Raw genomic sequence first — 17,173 nt, forward strand, 5'->3', positions numbered from 1 at the left:
TTGGATATAACCGATAAGTTCGATATTATTATACGAATGCTAGTGACTATGGCAAGAAGTAAGATTTACCTACTTTATGAAGAGGATAAATCAGACAATTCTGGTGTAGGCATTCTTATACTCTGTACAATTTCCTCGGCTCTACATAGAGAACAAAATTGTGATTTGTTTTACCATCTTTATTATGGTTTGCGATATTATAAATAAAACAACAATGTTTTATATATTATTTAATTGGTGTACATGGTTATGCATTACAATAATATTTTATCAATTGTTAATTCATTAAATTATGGCACTTAACACAAATAAAAATATAACAATACATACACTGATTGACAACATGTCTTGTCGAAACGAAATTGTTAATTTGATTTTCGAGGTAAACTTAATATATTCGGAATTAGATTCTCAGTCGTTCGTTGACGTTTCGTATTAATGAAAGCCTGTTTTTCTTACATTTTTATTATTTTATACGAAAATAAATTTTCAACACAAAATTCAACTTATTGATCCCAATCGTAAAATTATAAATTAAATCTTAAACAAATTCGACAGTAATAACTTAACGTTTGTACCCACAAGGACAAATGACTCACCACATGTATCCAACAATATGTTAAAACGAACGCGCAGGATGTCGTTTTATAAAAAAATCTTTCAACATCGTTCAATAATACAAACCTTTCATAAAAACTTACTTCTAACAAACTCCCTAAGGTTACTGCAAAAGATACACGCGTTAACTGCAAAGCGATTACGTGTGAAGCTATCGCAAAGCAAACGCCATCGACTCACCATGCATCGCCTATGTTCCATTAAGTCATTTGAATATTTTAAGGCATGTTTACTCGACTAATACTTTAACGGCTATTAGGAGATTAGATTAATATAAATTACATAAATAATTTGTGGAAGCTTCCTCATGCTATACGTACAGTATTATATTAAGTAGACACGATGAATAAACATATATCGACTCACCGACCGATGCAACAAGCACACACACATCACAACTTTATAACATACAAAGGCCACATCACATCATTCAGTCACAAAGCGCAGATTTATGAATTCATTCCAAAAATATATAATACAGAGTTGATGTCACAATTTACCACTATACGGGGCTACCGTGATCTAATATTTCAACTATAATTTTGATAACATTTTAACCTAATTATTGTTTAATTTATACCTATCGCAGTACTATGTCATGTCAACTAACGTTCATCTTATTTTAATGAGATTATCGTGTCGACGAGCCTCTGGTTGGTGCGAACGTTGTTGGCAAGAACTTCGATACGTCGCGTCCGCTCGAGAAAGGCACCATCACACCGATTATATTAATTTTGATTTCTAATCAACACAACGCTACACGTGTGTGCGAGACAGCACGACGGACTACGCGAGGAACTGTATCGTGCATTCAAAAGGTTTGGTTACTTTCACCTTTTCATATAAACTACGAGATTATCGTTAATACGTGTTATGTACAACATTATAATATATCGATAAACAAACACCAAACATCGAGAAGTACAATAATACGTATAAGGGAGTATTTATATCCATAATATCATATCCAAAACGTTGTGATTCCGACTTGAGCAATACATCGACATACCAAAATATCATTTCTCTACGCTTCCCAGAAGCTGCGATATGACCAATATCACAATATTTGATAATACAAGCAAACGATTACGAAATGAATTTACACAAAAACAATATACATTTTCACATACACCCACTTCGTTGAATTTGTAGGCGCGGTAAGGTAAATTAGTACGTGTTTAAATGGCAATGAGTTGATAATTGATCGACAGTGCTGGACTGAAGGAGTGAGAGACGGAGAGGCTCATGCAATTAGTTGTTCCCAGGTTGTTATTCCAACACCGAGTGACACCGACGTTGTAACAGCAGGTCGGCTTCAGGAGAGGCGAGGCGGTGGGAGTCGTGCAGTTAGTATCGTGAACATGTTAAGCCACCCGACTGACCCCACAGACTGCACAGGAAGGTGTTCAGGATAGGCTGCATGCGATCAGTACCACGAGGAGTTAACGCAATCCGTGGAACATTAACACTATCCAAATACACATACCGCACCAAAACAATTCCGTAAGTAAATTTGCCAATTTAATTTGCTAAACGCACAGTATCTAAATACACAAACAACTATGCGTATAAGGATATATTTACACACAGCCCGCGAACCTCGTCGGATGGGTGCGGCCGTTTCAATACGATTGTACGTAAACATCAACGAATTCATTTGATTCTATTATAATTTACACGACATCAATTTAATCGGTGCCTTTCTCTCGGTAGAAGCGACTTTCAAATAATTCCTTACGATCAGGGTTCTCCTTGAAAGGATATTTTTTATATAATTAAATAGTATGTAATCTATATCACATCCGATTGAGATAAACATTTACTGTTAATGCTCGTTGATCATCAGTAAATATTCTCACTATAAACGCTTCTTAATAATAGTATATACACACAAAAACTTTGTCGTGATTTATAACGTAAGACTAGATTTTACTACAGAATTAAACATGTGAGACTTCGCGCGGTGATGTAAGATTCAGGTAATGATTATTGTAAGGCAACTTTAACGAAACAAACATACAAAATGACAGAGAAACATTCCTTCACCTAAACTAGGCATTATATGTACAGTATTAATGTCCCCAAAAGCGTTCATATGTTCAGACTTGATCGCACGAATTATAAACGTTCTTAACGTAGTGTTCCGATTTGTATCACATTCTATACCTATTGCACAGGTTCACTTGCTCACTGTCACAGAATATACAGCGTCACAACGCCGTGGCAGTCCTCGATTACGCTATGAACGGGATCACAATAAGGCCGTAGCTACGCTGTCACTGAGGATCTTACCCATCTAGCATATAGTTTGTTTTGATTGAAAATTTTTAAAATTAAAAAAGTACTCAACTCACTCACAAAATCTTAGCTACGGCCGTGAAAATCCTTTACTTTCTTGGAGGGTTGGTGCCGAACCTAAGCGGCCTCCAACATGGCTGCCACTCCTGGTCGGAAGGCCAATATCAGAAGTCCTCGAGGAGCACTGCGTCCCGCGGGACCAGCCCTTTCTGGTCGCCGCGGCAACACAGCAAGTATTGGTCGTCCACCTCGAGGATCAGACGGAGCCTTTCGCCTTCGTTGAAGGCGAGATGTCCCGAATCCGACGGCAGCCTATGCCATAGCGTTCTGACGTATCTGTTATCAGAAAACATTAGTAAGAATTTAATTATTTCAGCTTCAGCTAACATTATACCTAAAGGATAATATAAACATAACCATTTTAATTTTGGCTATCTTAAAATAACGGTATTATAAAACTGCAGTTTTGACACAAGATACATAATAGCACAAGTCAGCGAAGCACATCAATGCTCTCAGAAATAATTCCGGTAAGGACGTGCATAGATATCTGTATCACTTGGGAGTTACATTTTGGACAATGATACGTAGACCTACAACAATTTCTGTAAGGCCGAACACGTAGATTCCTGTATCCCTTAAGAGTCCCATTTTCGACCGATATATGTTTATGTACTACAGTATGCGGAGGCGGTTATGAGACGTGTGTATTTACTTGTTCTTCTGCGCGGCGCCGTGCTGGTGGCGGGCGGCGGAGGAGGAGGCGGCGCGGCGCGGCGCGGCGGGGGGCGCGGGTCGCCCGTACGGCAGCGAGGCCGGCCGCGGCGCGCCCGCCCCGCCCGCGCCGCCCCACGCCTGGTCCACGCGCGACGTGCTACACACACACATCGTTACACTTTCACCCTTTCTAGTAGATACAGGTTATCATATCCACTTTTAACTATATATCGCACTCTTAATAATATAATGACCCATTCCAAAATTGCCAATTTGTGGGAATCGTTTAAACAATTTCTGTTTGCGATCTTTTAGTCTTTTCCCATTTTTTTTTCATGCTATAGGTTTCATTTACCTATTTTTAATAAGCTCAATTTATAGCAACTTCAAAAAAAAGGTAGCAAACAAAAATTAGTTTTCCGACGACTGCCACAAATTAACAATTTTGAAATATGTAATTATTTTATTAAGAGTGCGAATTATGTTAGTGAGCCTATCACCATATACTGGGCCTAATACCAACTCTATATTACTTTACCCGACCATGGAACCGAACTTGAGATCTCAGCTAGTCGTACCGTAATACAGTGAAGCAGTTGCTCCATGGAGGCAATACAGTCACAAAAGTAGCTAAACAAACTTAAAATATCAAAAATTTTCTTCACTAAAATAAACTTGAAAAGGTTTACTTTATTTTAGATACAGAAAAAAATATATTTCGACTTTTTTTTAATTTTCAACATATTGACAAATGTTTAAGTAACAATCAGAAATGGAGACATTATTAGAAATATCTTTTACTAAAAGTATTTACCATTAATGATCTACCTAACGTCTATACTGTTATTTCATAGAATAAATATTGATGTTAATATAGTTATAAGCAAATATATCTTAACACAGTAAATAAATGTTAATTTTCATTGTTTTAGTGTAGTTTGATTAACAATTTCCACCTTATAATTAAATATTAATAAGAAATAAATGTTAAACATGCGGTACATGCTTTAAATATTAATGGCGTCAGCAGGTTAGTGTCATTCATTACATCCCATGTGTACATACGGAGATTTCTTAGCATTTGTGTTGTATTTAGCAAAGGCATCGGTTGTGAGGCGCGGCCTCGTCGGGTTCAGTTTCTTCGCAGCTGGCTCAGGTATTACTCTGACGTTGTGCAACGTACATAAAAGCATACAAAATAAAGCTTTCCCCTTGATACAAGAATACATAAAAATATATATAAATAATGTCGAACCAATCACCAATTTTAGAAGTGCTCCCTTGAATGCCTCCTTTACCAGAAAAATAAATACATTTAAAAAGAAATTATGCTTGGTTTAATTACACAGTGTCGTATAAAAAAATTAGAATTTCATATCTAAAAATAAAATGTTGTGAGATATAAAAAGCGCTACGTCCACTGAACTACTTTTCTAAAGTTGTGATATATTGTTTATATTTCCGCTATTACAAAGAAAAATCTAATTTTAAATTTCTGCTATCGCCATCTTGCGTAAAACAGTGACACTAAATACCAACAAGGTGTTGATGGTAAGTTGCCAAGAAAATAAAAATAAATTTATGGCCACTTCTTCACTTTTATTTTAAACCAACTGTCTCTACCAATACAAGAATGCTTTGGCCTCGATTTTCGAACGAGCATCATATCATATTAAACTTGTATTTATTTCCTCCGAAAACTAAAGAAACCGATGTTTCAAAATAGTTTGTATAGGAATGTAGAAAAAGGTGGTTCAAAATAGTTTGTATAAGTTAAAAAAAAAACAAAATAATAGAAGTGGCTCCTACCGGTTAGCGGGTTGAGGCGGTTTCTTATTGGCGGTGTTTGTCCGGGCGGTGGCGCCGGTCCTCGGGGTGGTTGCAGTTGGGGAATTGCCTTTACGTACTGGTACCGGTATACCTCTGAAAATATATATTGTATATATATAACCCGTTCATATTTTGAACATATGGTTTTTTTTTGTTTATTGATTGTTTCATTGTCTGCTTTTGTAATAGTGAATGTTTATCAATACTGCTTTTCTGAGATGATATATAACAAAAGGTATATAATGTAGAAGACTTATACCAAATTCGATTTAGCCGTCATAATGATACTAAGCTCTGCCAGGACATTCGTAATTTTTTTTATATTTGTCGTGCCCGAAATAGTAAACCTTCTTTTATATTCATATATTATTTTACTATACGAAACAGTGAGGACGCTCTGTTGTTTGCTTTTATTGGTGTAGTACTTGGAACAAATGGCTCTATGAAAACTATAAAACTATATTGTTTACTTACGAATATTTTAAACGCTAAAACTTGGTATTGCTTTGAGATTTTTCTCTTTCTTAGCCAGTTATTCGTTCATAGTTTATGCAATTTTGGTGGAAGTAAATAATACGACGCTCATATAGTAATTCAGTACAACTTGTTTCAAACCATTGGTTTATAAGTAACTATCAGGTATTCAATATGTAATTTCATATCGAACGTATAATACGCCATTAATGGTGGGTATGACACGTTTATCAAGAAGTAATTATGGGAGTAACAATTATCCTTTAATAAATAACAAATAAGTTTCCTATGTGGGATGTAATAATATAATTAAGCATTTTTGTTGATGAATATTTTCGTAATCATTCGATTAAATGAATATTCGAATAGATTGAATATCTTACAATTCGTCACAAAAGGCCAGTACGTACAAACATTGCAAATATTTCAGCTCTTTAACATAACGTATGTAATATTTCCGGGCTTTCTTTTGACGCATTACGGTTAGACTAATTGTTTTCTAAACAAACAAAAATTCTGATATACAAAAAATGGTATTTGCGAGTCAATAAAAAAAACAAACCAATATGTCTGAGATATGACGTCAAACTTGTATGAAAGTTAAATATAATAATTAAGTGTTGACGTATCAAACATTACTGACGTCAAGTAAATTCAACGAAATATTAACTTTGGTTGCAAAATTAACATCTCGAACTATAAATTGCTAATTGCTTCCGATAACGTCCTTTGAAGCATCTATTTAGTGTACATATATGTATGTATGTAGTGTACTACATATATATATGTAGTGGAAACCATCCATTGTGTGTTTTTCCCGGCATAGAGTTCTGGAAAATTCTATGTTTGCGAGCTACGTGCCTTATAAATGAACAGTTTAGCTGTTGATGAGTCAACAAATGCCAGTAATTGTGGTTAAATTTTTAATACAGTTTTCCCTCATTCCATAACGGAAAATCATATTTGTTCATATTGACGTAGTTCAGTGTTGACTTTTACAGTGACTTAATATTAACATTATTCATACTAATATCGCGTATATTTTTTTATATTGAATCAAAATTTCGTTTCCTACAACATATTATAATTATAAATTTTGAGCCAGTAGGTACTGTACCTATGGTACACAAATAAATTATGCGTGTGATATTGTCTTATAAATATAAGAAATAAATCAGCTTTAACAAAATGTTATTACATTAATATTTTTGGATTTTATAATTGCCAGTTTGGGCAGTCCAGTGTTTTTGCTTTTTATGGTATTTCAAAACTAAATAAATAAAATATTTTTTAACTGATAGCTATTCTCGTGTTGAAAAACATTATCACAAACTGAGGAAATAAGTTTTGTGCATCTGTTTATATCTAATTAGAGCATCGTACTGACCTGTGCGTGTTCTTGGCGGGCGAGTGCAGCGCGGGCGCGTGCGGGCGGACGGGCGACGACACCGGCCGCGGGATCTTGGACCCGCGCGCCGTCGCCGGCGACGTCTCCCCCTACGGACACATGCGCACTTCTCAACACGTGCTTATACACAACTAGCGACCCGCCCCGGCTTCGCACGGGTGCAATGCTGATACTAAATACACTACAGAACAACTGTGAACGTTGTATATAAAAACATAGCGGCCAGCTCTGGCTTCGCACGGGTATAACATAACAAAATAACAGTGGTTCTCCACTATTTAATGGATGTTATTATACATATAAACCTTCCTCTTGAATCACTCTATCTATTAAAAAAAACCGCATCAAAATCCGTTGCGTAGTTTTAAAGATTTAAGCATACAAAGGGACATAGGGACAGAGAAAGCGACTTTGTTTTATACTGATGATACACATGGCGCCTCAACTTCAAGCGACCGTTACAGAACACCGTGCATTTAAATCGAGATGTTTTATGTAATCTTTAAAACCATTTGATGATCTCTATTTCTATGATAATTTTGATGAGAATGTCGGAAATGCTTTGTTATTAATGAGTTTTGAAATGCTTAAAATGTCATCTACGGCGTCACACACAATTTGAACATGCAATCCAATGTCTACGAAACCCAATAAGTATTTGTTCTAACCGGACGGCGTGACGGGACTCTCAGCGTTACTAAGCATCTCCCACTTAAGTTGCAATCTTCTGAACTTGCCTCCCGTGTTGGCATTGCCCGTGTTCCCACTGCCCGCGCTACTCGCCGACCCTGGGCGCCAGGGCTCCTCGCCGCTAGACTCCAGCTGCAAGTACAACACCATATACACTACTTGCATTAAGAGTATAACACACATGGTTGCGGTAAAATTATAAAATATTTCTATTTGGAAATCTTACGACTGAAGAAGTAAATAATTTTACTGATATTATTCAAATTCGTATACGTTAAAAAAGTTATAATAACGTGCTAAAATAATCTATCAAGAGAAATTAGTATGTATTTAGATACTTAGTTACCAAAAACATTTCAAACACACACGTCAACATACCAACTAAAAATTAAAAACATAATGTAGGGTGGGAAAGCGTTAGTAAATAAATATTAGAAGCAATAAGCGGTTACTTGTAAGCAGATGTGTAACTGAACCTGTAAATAACGGAAACCACAAATCATTTGCTACGTAACAAAGCACATTGAATCTAATGTGACAGTGACACACAGCCCCGCCGAGTTACCTTCGCTTCATTGCCGGACGCCTTAGCGGACGGTTTATTGTTCTCTAAACTATCTGTGTAATCATCGCTGTCGTCAAACACGAGCCGGTCGAACGCTTGCATCAATTTAGAGCCCAAGTGAATCCCAGACCATCTGCGGTTCATTTCTAATTCAATTCTGCTGTTGTTTGGACACACGTCATAGCCAATTGCGAGAGGATTGACGCACGAGCGCGGTCGGTTCTTTTCTACTATTGTTTTGACATTTGCAGAATCGTTCAAGAGGTCGGGTGTGGATGGCTCCTTGTTTTTGGGCTCTTTGTGTCTCATGATAACGCTGGTCTGGCAGTCGTCGCTGGACAGGCCGCTCGACTGCATCGAACGTACCAGCTTCAGCAAGTTGCGCTGGTTCAGTGTTAGTGGTGGGTTAATCGTAGTGGGCTGTTAAATACACCAAATTGTTTTTAGCTTCATGCATCATGCGATCCGTCGTTAGTGTTACGTCATAGCCGAATGTCCTTGAAAGGTTCGCACTTCGGGACTATGAGTTGAGCCATGCTCTTATTTGCATTTTATGTAAGCTGTGCACGAAACGAGACGGCAATATTTGATTTTATACGCGGTGAACTGTGATTTATAAGCACATGCAACGATAAAATGCAAATAAAGCGATGTTTGCTCCGGTTGGCGGCGGTTCGATAATATGCGATAGTGGAATCGACAGACGACAGACACGGAATATTGATTACGTCGTTTGAAATGGAAAGTTAGCTCTAGGAGCCAGTCCGGTACCACATCGTGTGGCTTATAACTAAGTGATCACTTACCCTGCTTGCAGCCCGCATGTCGCTTTCGATTCTCTTGAAACTCCTGTGCAGTTCCCGCATTTCGAACATAAGATCGAGTGAGAACGGAAGCAGTTTCAAGGGTTCCAGACTGGCCAACAACGTATCCAGAAGGGCTCGGCATCGTGGCTCCCCGACACAACCAGCGAGGATCAGGGAGTCCGGCCCGTAATGTTTTGCGAGGATCGATTCCCGCGTACGGACGTACGACACCCATGCATCGACCGTTTGTGCGCTGTTATAGAAAAGGACATAGGTACTCAAATGATATCTAGAAATAATGAAGACGATAAAGTGAAACAAAGAAATGAACTTACTTGAGCAAACCCAAAATGAATGCGTTGAATTTAACCAGTCCTTCAGTTACCGCATCCTCACTATTTATCCTCAATACCAATTCGTTTAAAGATTTTGTAATGGGACCTATGAACATAGAATTATCTTTAATTAAAGTCAATATAAACAAATATAACCATTAATTATAACTGTTGGTCGCTTACCCTGTCTCGCTGTAGCTTCTACCATTTGCCAAACGGAATTATTGACAGCTCCAAATGAGGTTTCAATGTTCTCTTTAAGGCCGTCTCTAAAAACGGCATACAATGCTGGACACAAAGCATTTAGAGCTATCTTAGCGCAAGCCGGGGATTGCTTCGAGTCTCCCAGGAAACCGAGTTCCGCTTGGTCGGTCGCCGGGGAAAAGTGTTGAATTAACATTTCTACAGCGTCCGTCACGTTCGAAACCAGGGCTAAAATGTACATTAACTATGTAAAACCTTAAAAAATATATTGAATTTATATTGAAAATGATACTATTTTAATGAAAGCTTACCTCTCTTTTGTGACACATCAATCACATCGTACTTCGGTCTACCTTCAATGCGCACGGGACTACCAAACTCATCGGGACTTACTTCAGCTTCTTCGCAGATAGGCATTTCAGCTAAGTTTTTACCCTAAAATCCACTCGTTAATAAATACTTGTACCGACAAAAATAGCAACAAATGCGAGGTGATGATGACTAGCACAATAGTTGTGGTTGGCTAAATGAAAAACAAAATTATAGAAATAGTGCAAAATAATCTCTTAGCATAAAATGCGCGGTACGCCTGCTAAGGGAATAAGCCGATTGTGTTGATATCAGCCATGCGACGACAAGCACATCTAGCACATAAATCATACCAAAAAATAAACTGAAAAAAAAAAGAAACAAAGGTACTCACAGAAATCGATAGAAAATGTCGTGGGCAATAGAAGCACTAGTGAACAAGTTACCTGGTAATGTCTTTGCGCTATCACAGTTGAAATATTGGGCGAATTGGGCGGAGTGTTGAGAGTGTCTCCTTTAACATCTTCCACAGTTCTCAGTTGAGTCTGTTGTCCCTCAGTTGGGGCCTCAGACTTCTGCGCAAAACTTACAGACTTCTTACTATTGCAACTACTGCCACTTGATTCTGTGGACCTCTGATTCTCTTCTTGAGACCGTTTCATTTGTAGAAATTTGCTAACTTGATTTCTTACCTTTTGCACCTGATTTTGATCCCATTCATCCATATTTTGGCAGTTGAAACCGCTTTGTTTTAGGAATTCTTCTAATTGCTGCAAATCGGCACTGCTTATAAGAGCTCCTGGGGGAGGGAATTCTGTGTATTCCATTTTCTTTGTGCGCGGTTTAGGTAGCGGAGGTGTATGAGGTCTGTGAAGCTTGATCTCGTTAGATTTTCCTGATTCTAGACTGCTTTCAGTCCCTACTCCTTCATCAGGATAGTATTCATTATAATCAGCGTCTTTGTCAGCCGCGTCTAGGAATTGTTGCGAGAGTCGCTTTGCGGCCAAATCGTTGTTTTTCCTGTAATCTACATTTTGATTTTGTAAGTAGTAGGGCTCTTGAAGCGACCTTCTTTTAGTCTTATGTTCTGTTGCAGCTGTCATACATACAATAGGATCTTGAATCAATTCATCCATCTCAAACATGCTGTAGCGTTTAGTGTGCGCACTAGCTTTGCGTGTCTTATCCATAGATTTGCGTAATATGCTTTTTGGCAATGGTGGTCGCGGAGGAGCTAACTCCCCTTGTTTGACAATGCGATTTTGATCCGCCAACGATAATGATCGTCTAGGAATAATAGGATTTCCTCTTTGACCTTCATTGTTTGCACTTGCTTCAGAGCTTGTCGCACTATCATAGCGATAGACGAACAAAGGATTAAAGTTTCCAGCAGGTGCAGGGCTGTTTTGTGCAGAAGAATCCGTTAACATAGTAGATGAACCTCGATAACCCGAAGACGGTTGAGTGGCTGTACTTGAACTAGATGAAACTGCGGTGGTGTTTCCTGCTAGATTGTTACAGTCGCAACTCATAGGCCTGTTTTTAGATTTTGAGGGAGTAGCGTTACAGTATTTCTCGCCACACCTAGTCTCCTTATCTTTGACGTGTTGCATTAGTTCCGGCATCTCTGACAACATTTGCTTGCATTCCATTGGCAACAAAAAGTTTAGCGAATCCCAGTCTTTAATATGTCCAAGACCTTTCTTTTTTAGCATTTCAACATCATTGCACGAAAATGGACGTTTCCCTTTTACTTGCAATCTATTTCTTTTCATTTCACTTGTTTTCGGTGAAACATTGACTTTCAGTGGATTTAAGTAAATGTTTGGCCTTCCGTTTAGGAAACTTATATCTGGTAAAGTATAGTTAGGGTAAAGAACAAAGACAGGTTTTTCGCATCCACCCTCTTTGAGTTTTTGCAAGAATGATGGCTCTACAACTTTAAACAATTCACGTTCGTGGGAGATACTAGAGTGCTGCATACTTGAAGTTTGGATGCTCTTATCGATAGTTTCACTTTCAAGATGGGTTGAAGTGGTCTTGTGGTCACAGGGTTCTCTTTGCAGCAATCTGTTCATTTTTGTGATCTGTGTGCCGTCTGACTCAGAACAACTTGAAATGCTGACACTAGTAGCTGAAGACTGAGAAGAACATGATTTGCGATTGCTTCTCAATTTGCATGGACTGTTCATTATATTCATATTAGATCTTTTAATAATTGGTTTGTTGACTGTGGCATACAAATTAGTTTCGCTATCACTGAATTTAACTTCTTCGATCGTCTCTTCTTCTTCAATTAATACATCATCATAGACTCTATTGGCGAACGGGTTCGAAGCTGGAATTTCTTCATAAACAGCTGAAGCGTTCTCTTCAACAACACTACCAGGTACCTCTAGAGGCGGTCGATCAGCCGATATAGTTTTTGAGTCTCCCATTTTTTGCTCTCCCACTGACTCTCCGCTTTCACCCCCAGAACTAGACGGCCAGCACTCAGATCTATCCATTTGTTCCATATTGACAATGCCGTCATTGCTCATACTTTTTTGCTTCATAAATAGTTTTACTAGACTAAACGATTGTTTTGGCTGACTTTTATCCGTGGAAGTCTGATTGTCAGTAGACGAGGTGCTCATTGGCTCTGAATGTTGACTTCCGTGTGTTGAACGTTGTTGAGATACATCGTAAACTTTCATACACACGGGTGTGCCGGACAGCCTCTGGTTGGCGGTAAAGGAGTCGACCTAAAAACATAGGTGTTAAGTACTTATGGCAATTAAACGAAATTCACAAATGATTATGGTCTTAGTAATTGGTTTCTAATTAAACCGTGGCACGTACCGTCGAGTTGCTTAAAGCCGCGGAGTTAATGGAACTATTCATAAATTTTCTTCTATAAAGATTAGGTAAACTTTGGCTTTTGATAACAGAATTGTTCATGTCGTTTGTGGCATCAGTCGATTCATTCGAGTCTTCATTGTTGTTGCCTGATGGGTGTCTAAAGGATAAAAACATTATCATTAGTTAATGTCCAATTAGACCCGCAATTGCGGGTGATTAATAAATACAAATACGAAAAATGTATTTACCTTCTTAATGGCGACTGACTGCTTTGTTTCTTAAGTTTACTCCATGTGGTTAATCCTAAATCACTTCTAGCCATAGATGTTGTTAACTTATTTGTAATCTTCTTACATCTTTCTAATAATTCTAAATTCCTGCGCGTTCTTTCATCGTTATCTAAAGTTACGTTTTCTTCTTCCTTACCCAATTTGTCTGAAAACATACTGGGTATTTAGTGTGGTTATTATGAGTAATTAATTCAACATGAATCATGGCTAAGATAAACATATGATTACACATTAGTTGGAAAGTATTATTCAGCGTATCGTACCATGTTTTTGATTGACGGCTGGTTCGGCGCACTCACTATCCTCAGAGTAAGTGGTGAGGCTGCCCTCGAAGGCGATCGTGTAGTTGTCCTTGTTGGCCTGGCAGGTTAGGATGAGGTCCTGCTCGGTGGGCAGCTCGCAGTCGAGACTGTCCACGCTGAAGTGGACGCCGTGTCCGCCCTCCTTCACCGGGGAGAACAACAGCTCCGACTTGCATATCGACATTGTGTTGATCGAACCGACGGATTCTTCACCCTGTTTGTATGATTCTAGTCAATTTCATTCTACCAGTTAACAAGGAATTATGTTTCATCGGTGTCTCTTGTTTAGAGTGTAAAATTATTTGTTCAAAATTCTGAGATCACCTACGCAGCGAAGCGGACGTTGTTATTGAGCCAAATTTCAGCTTGTTTTCGACAAGTGTTCCTTAATCATTTATATTACCTACTCGCCGAGCAGACATTTGTTTTACTGAAATGATCGATAATCCAAATCTACTGATTCATTCATTTATTTCTAGTGAACAGTTTAAATACCATATTAAATTTTCTTTTACAGTTGCCGCCATTTATTATAATAGACTAGGGCGTGAGGTGTTTTTAAAGTCTAGATAATGTGAGGTGTCAGTTTTTATGCTTTTCACCATAAATTGGGTCTGATTGAAATCATTGTAACCGAATGACTACCACAACGTCAGGGCTACTAAATGTACAATAAGCCCTTTGACTAATCGAAACGAACGAGCACAAAGTACCAAACGTAATAATAACAAGTGAACGTTCTCGGAACATTTCGAAACCTGGGCGCGTGCTAGTTCAAACATAAACATTTACGTCTGTTGTAAGTTTGGATGCGGATGCAAGTCTCGTCTAAAAATAAGGGCCTGCAGCTTTCATTTGCAATGAACGCCCAAATATTTTACAAATATTCAATTTATATCGGCTATTTTATTAGGCTATTCTGATTGATAATAATAGTTATTGAGATTCCAATATAGCATTAACAATAAAAAGGAGGCAATAGGCAAGTCATACAAAGAAATAAACATTGTTCTGAACCAATAAAATAGATTCTAACGCCTAGTGCAGGACATTGGGTTGACAAACAATATGGCCGCCCGGGCGGGCGTTATCAAATTTAATTCCTTTTCCTGCTAAATGAGGTCACAAATCAAACAGCGACTCATAGCTCGCCATATGTTTCATTGTAACAACATTATTGCCAACACAACAAAAAGTTTATATGCATGTAATATTCATCATAAGTACACAAAATAATGATTGGGTGCGCGGGTAGTTCGACTAAATCAGATTACAAATCTTAAATCTAAATAATGTTCTAAATAAAGTAATAAAACAAACCCTATAGGTTAGCTATAATGTGTTAATAATATCTATAAATAAAGCAGTTAGTTTAAAAATAATAAATAAGATAATAAAATGATAAGTGTAATTGCAGAGTTTATATGATTTCACTAAGATTTGACCTCTAGACTCGCTTATCTTCAGAGCTAAAGTTAAATAAAATAGAGACACAAAATACAATCAAAGCAATAGCGCATACATGAAAGAAGAAAAATGGTAGAATTACTTCACTCACTGAATAATATCCATTGCAGGAATCCCAATCAAATTCGGTCACACCCATTTTTAAATCTATTATCAATGTCCTTATTAAAACTTATTAAACACTATATCATCCACAGAATGAATAATTATGCGTGAGGGCCATCACGCGCTCTCTCTTACACTAACGATGTCAATAAGTTCACTGCATCCACTGAATCCCTTATCTAACGCACACACAATTATCAATTGGGTCCTTCGAACTATAGCACTGTTTGGTAAAGCAACATGTGATAGTATTCATTGCAAGAAATTTACAGCAGCACAGTACGCACTAACTCCCGGGAGTTGTAACCACGACTGGGGCAGCGGGAATATTAATTTTAATATTAGCCACCGCAAACGGTTCTCAAACTTTGCACGGCGCACGTGTTCACACGTTGAACGCATACGATGCGATTGCGGGTAATTCTTTCAGTGGTTTTATAAAGGAAACTGATCTCAACGGGGCGTTAACCGATCATTAACAGCACAATATTTATTAGAACGGAATTAACAGATTGTTTTCGCTAATTAGTTCAAGGCTGAACACTTTAAAGAGGTTATTGAAGTTGTAAACATTAATGATGTTGATGAGTCAGGCACAGTTGGTAATAATATTTTTCCGACAATTCATAACATCGTCGCGCGAGCTCCACTGTTTGAGAACGTTTGACTGATAGAAGAGACTCATTGGCAACTCACACATGGTGGCATTATGTGCACGACCACACATAAGAACGATTAAATATAGCGCACGCACACATCGATACACGTGGAGGGAATTGAGCGTATGAGCGAGGGGAATAACAAGTGTTGTTAAACTGATTGACGCAATTTCAATGTGAACACTACACTCACACATCGAAGTTGTTCTTATTTTATCATTACTACCGCTACATCCCGTGGGACCAACGTACTTGGTAGACAGTATATAGGAACACTTTTGTGAATGCTGAGCAACTACCTGGGCTTTCTACTTACCACGTGCGTGTGTGCGTACTCGCGGGATTTGAATAACAACTAAAATAGTATCATTAAGAATGAGTTCTTTACATACTTATTATTTCATTTATTGGGTACCCATTTTGTTAAGACAGTTTTCTTCTAATATTAATCATAATATTATGGTATTAATTATTATAAGCACTACTATTTAATCATGTCACCTTACTGCAACTTAAGAGTACGTTTTAAATGATTAAATTATTTGAATGATGATTTATCGCCTTTCCGGAAAGAATTTGCCTAAATATAATGAGGCTAAAACATTCAAATTTCGCGCTAGCGTGAAAATATGCATTGGTAAATTGCTTTGGAAAGGCGGCATCTATCGTAACTGCTTTAAACTACAATACGAAATGTTTGTCAAAAGAGGGGCGCTTTCCGAAAAATTTATTGAATGAATCATGAGTGGCCGTAATATTTTGTACAATTGCAATTTAGATATGAAAGTGCTTGAGCCGTGTGGATATGATATGAGAAGTAATTAACAGATTGTGATAAACAACACAGAACAGCAATGTAAGGCGAACCTGTAAACTACTGTCGGCACTGACACTGCTGTCGAATCGAAACCTTTCCATGAGAGAGCTCGAGATGCTGGCGAACATCTCGCCTCGGGGGTTACTCTGCAATACACCATTATATAATATCATCCACCAAAAGGAAAAGGTTTGTAACTGAAAACAAAGTAAACATACATAAACATAAATAAATAAGGAAATAAGACATTGTACGTGTTATATTGTAAAATATATTACCAAGAAACACCGTGATACTAGCTAAATTCAAAAGTGCACTGATGTGTTTACGATTCTGATGCGATATTTGTCATTTTTTTTATTTATAAATACTTGTTTATTTATGGAAGTGAGCCCATTATTATGAAATTATTATATCCGGTTAAGTACCCAATTAAAT

General features: G+C 37.7%; 1 protein-coding gene across 7 annotated transcripts; it reads right to left on the reverse strand.

The window, feature by feature from the left end:
- Positions 1-217: 217 nt before the first annotated feature.
- LOC115444510 lies at positions 218-16,934 on the reverse strand. 7 transcript variants are annotated; one of them, XM_037446156.1, is made up of 16 exons: positions 16,786-16,934; positions 13,649-13,901; positions 13,344-13,530; positions 13,096-13,252; positions 10,947-12,998; positions 10,257-10,380; positions 9,925-10,173; positions 9,742-9,847; positions 9,407-9,659; positions 8,601-9,020; positions 8,084-8,167; positions 7,325-7,434; positions 5,443-5,556; positions 4,699-4,797; positions 3,632-3,790; positions 218-3,252 (listed from the first exon to the last, which is right to left on the reverse strand). In XM_037446156.1, exons 1-16 carry the CDS (start codon positions 16,906-16,908, stop codon positions 3,081-3,083), a joined length of 4,662 nt encoding a protein of 1,553 aa, XP_037302053.1. In that variant the 5' UTR covers positions 16,909-16,934; the 3' UTR covers positions 218-3,080. The 7 variants fall into 7 exon arrangements, with proteins under 7 accessions (XP_037302053.1, XP_037302052.1, XP_037302054.1 ...); XM_037446155.1 differs by having other exon boundaries at positions 7,325-7,433; positions 8,014-8,167; XM_037446157.1 differs by lacking the exon at positions 16,786-16,934 and adding an exon at positions 15,246-15,588 and having other exon boundaries at positions 7,325-7,433; positions 8,014-8,167.
- Between the last annotated feature and the right edge of the window lie 239 nt (positions 16,935-17,173).

Source organism: Manduca sexta, unplaced genomic scaffold (genome assembly GCF_014839805.1).
Source record: "Manduca sexta isolate Smith_Timp_Sample1 unplaced genomic scaffold, JHU_Msex_v1.0 HiC_scaffold_2642, whole genome shotgun sequence".
Taxonomy (NCBI): Eukaryota; Metazoa; Arthropoda; class Insecta; order Lepidoptera; family Sphingidae; genus Manduca; species Manduca sexta.

What these genes read in the sequence shown, in the direction of transcription:
- LOC115444510 (XM_037446155.1), bottom strand. Translation starts at nt 16,908, where the DNA reads ATGATATTATATAATGGTGTATTGCAGAGTAACCCCCGAGGCGAGATG. An exon ending in CCCGCCAAGAACACGCACAG is followed by an intron (nt 5,557 to 7,324) that starts GTCAGTACGATG and finishes ATATATTTTCAG; the next exon opens with AGGTATACCGGTACCAGTAC. An exon ending in GGCGCCGCGCAGAAGAACAA is followed by an intron (nt 3,253 to 3,631) that starts GTAAATACACAC and finishes TTCTGATAACAG; the next exon opens with ATACGTCAGAACGCTATGGC.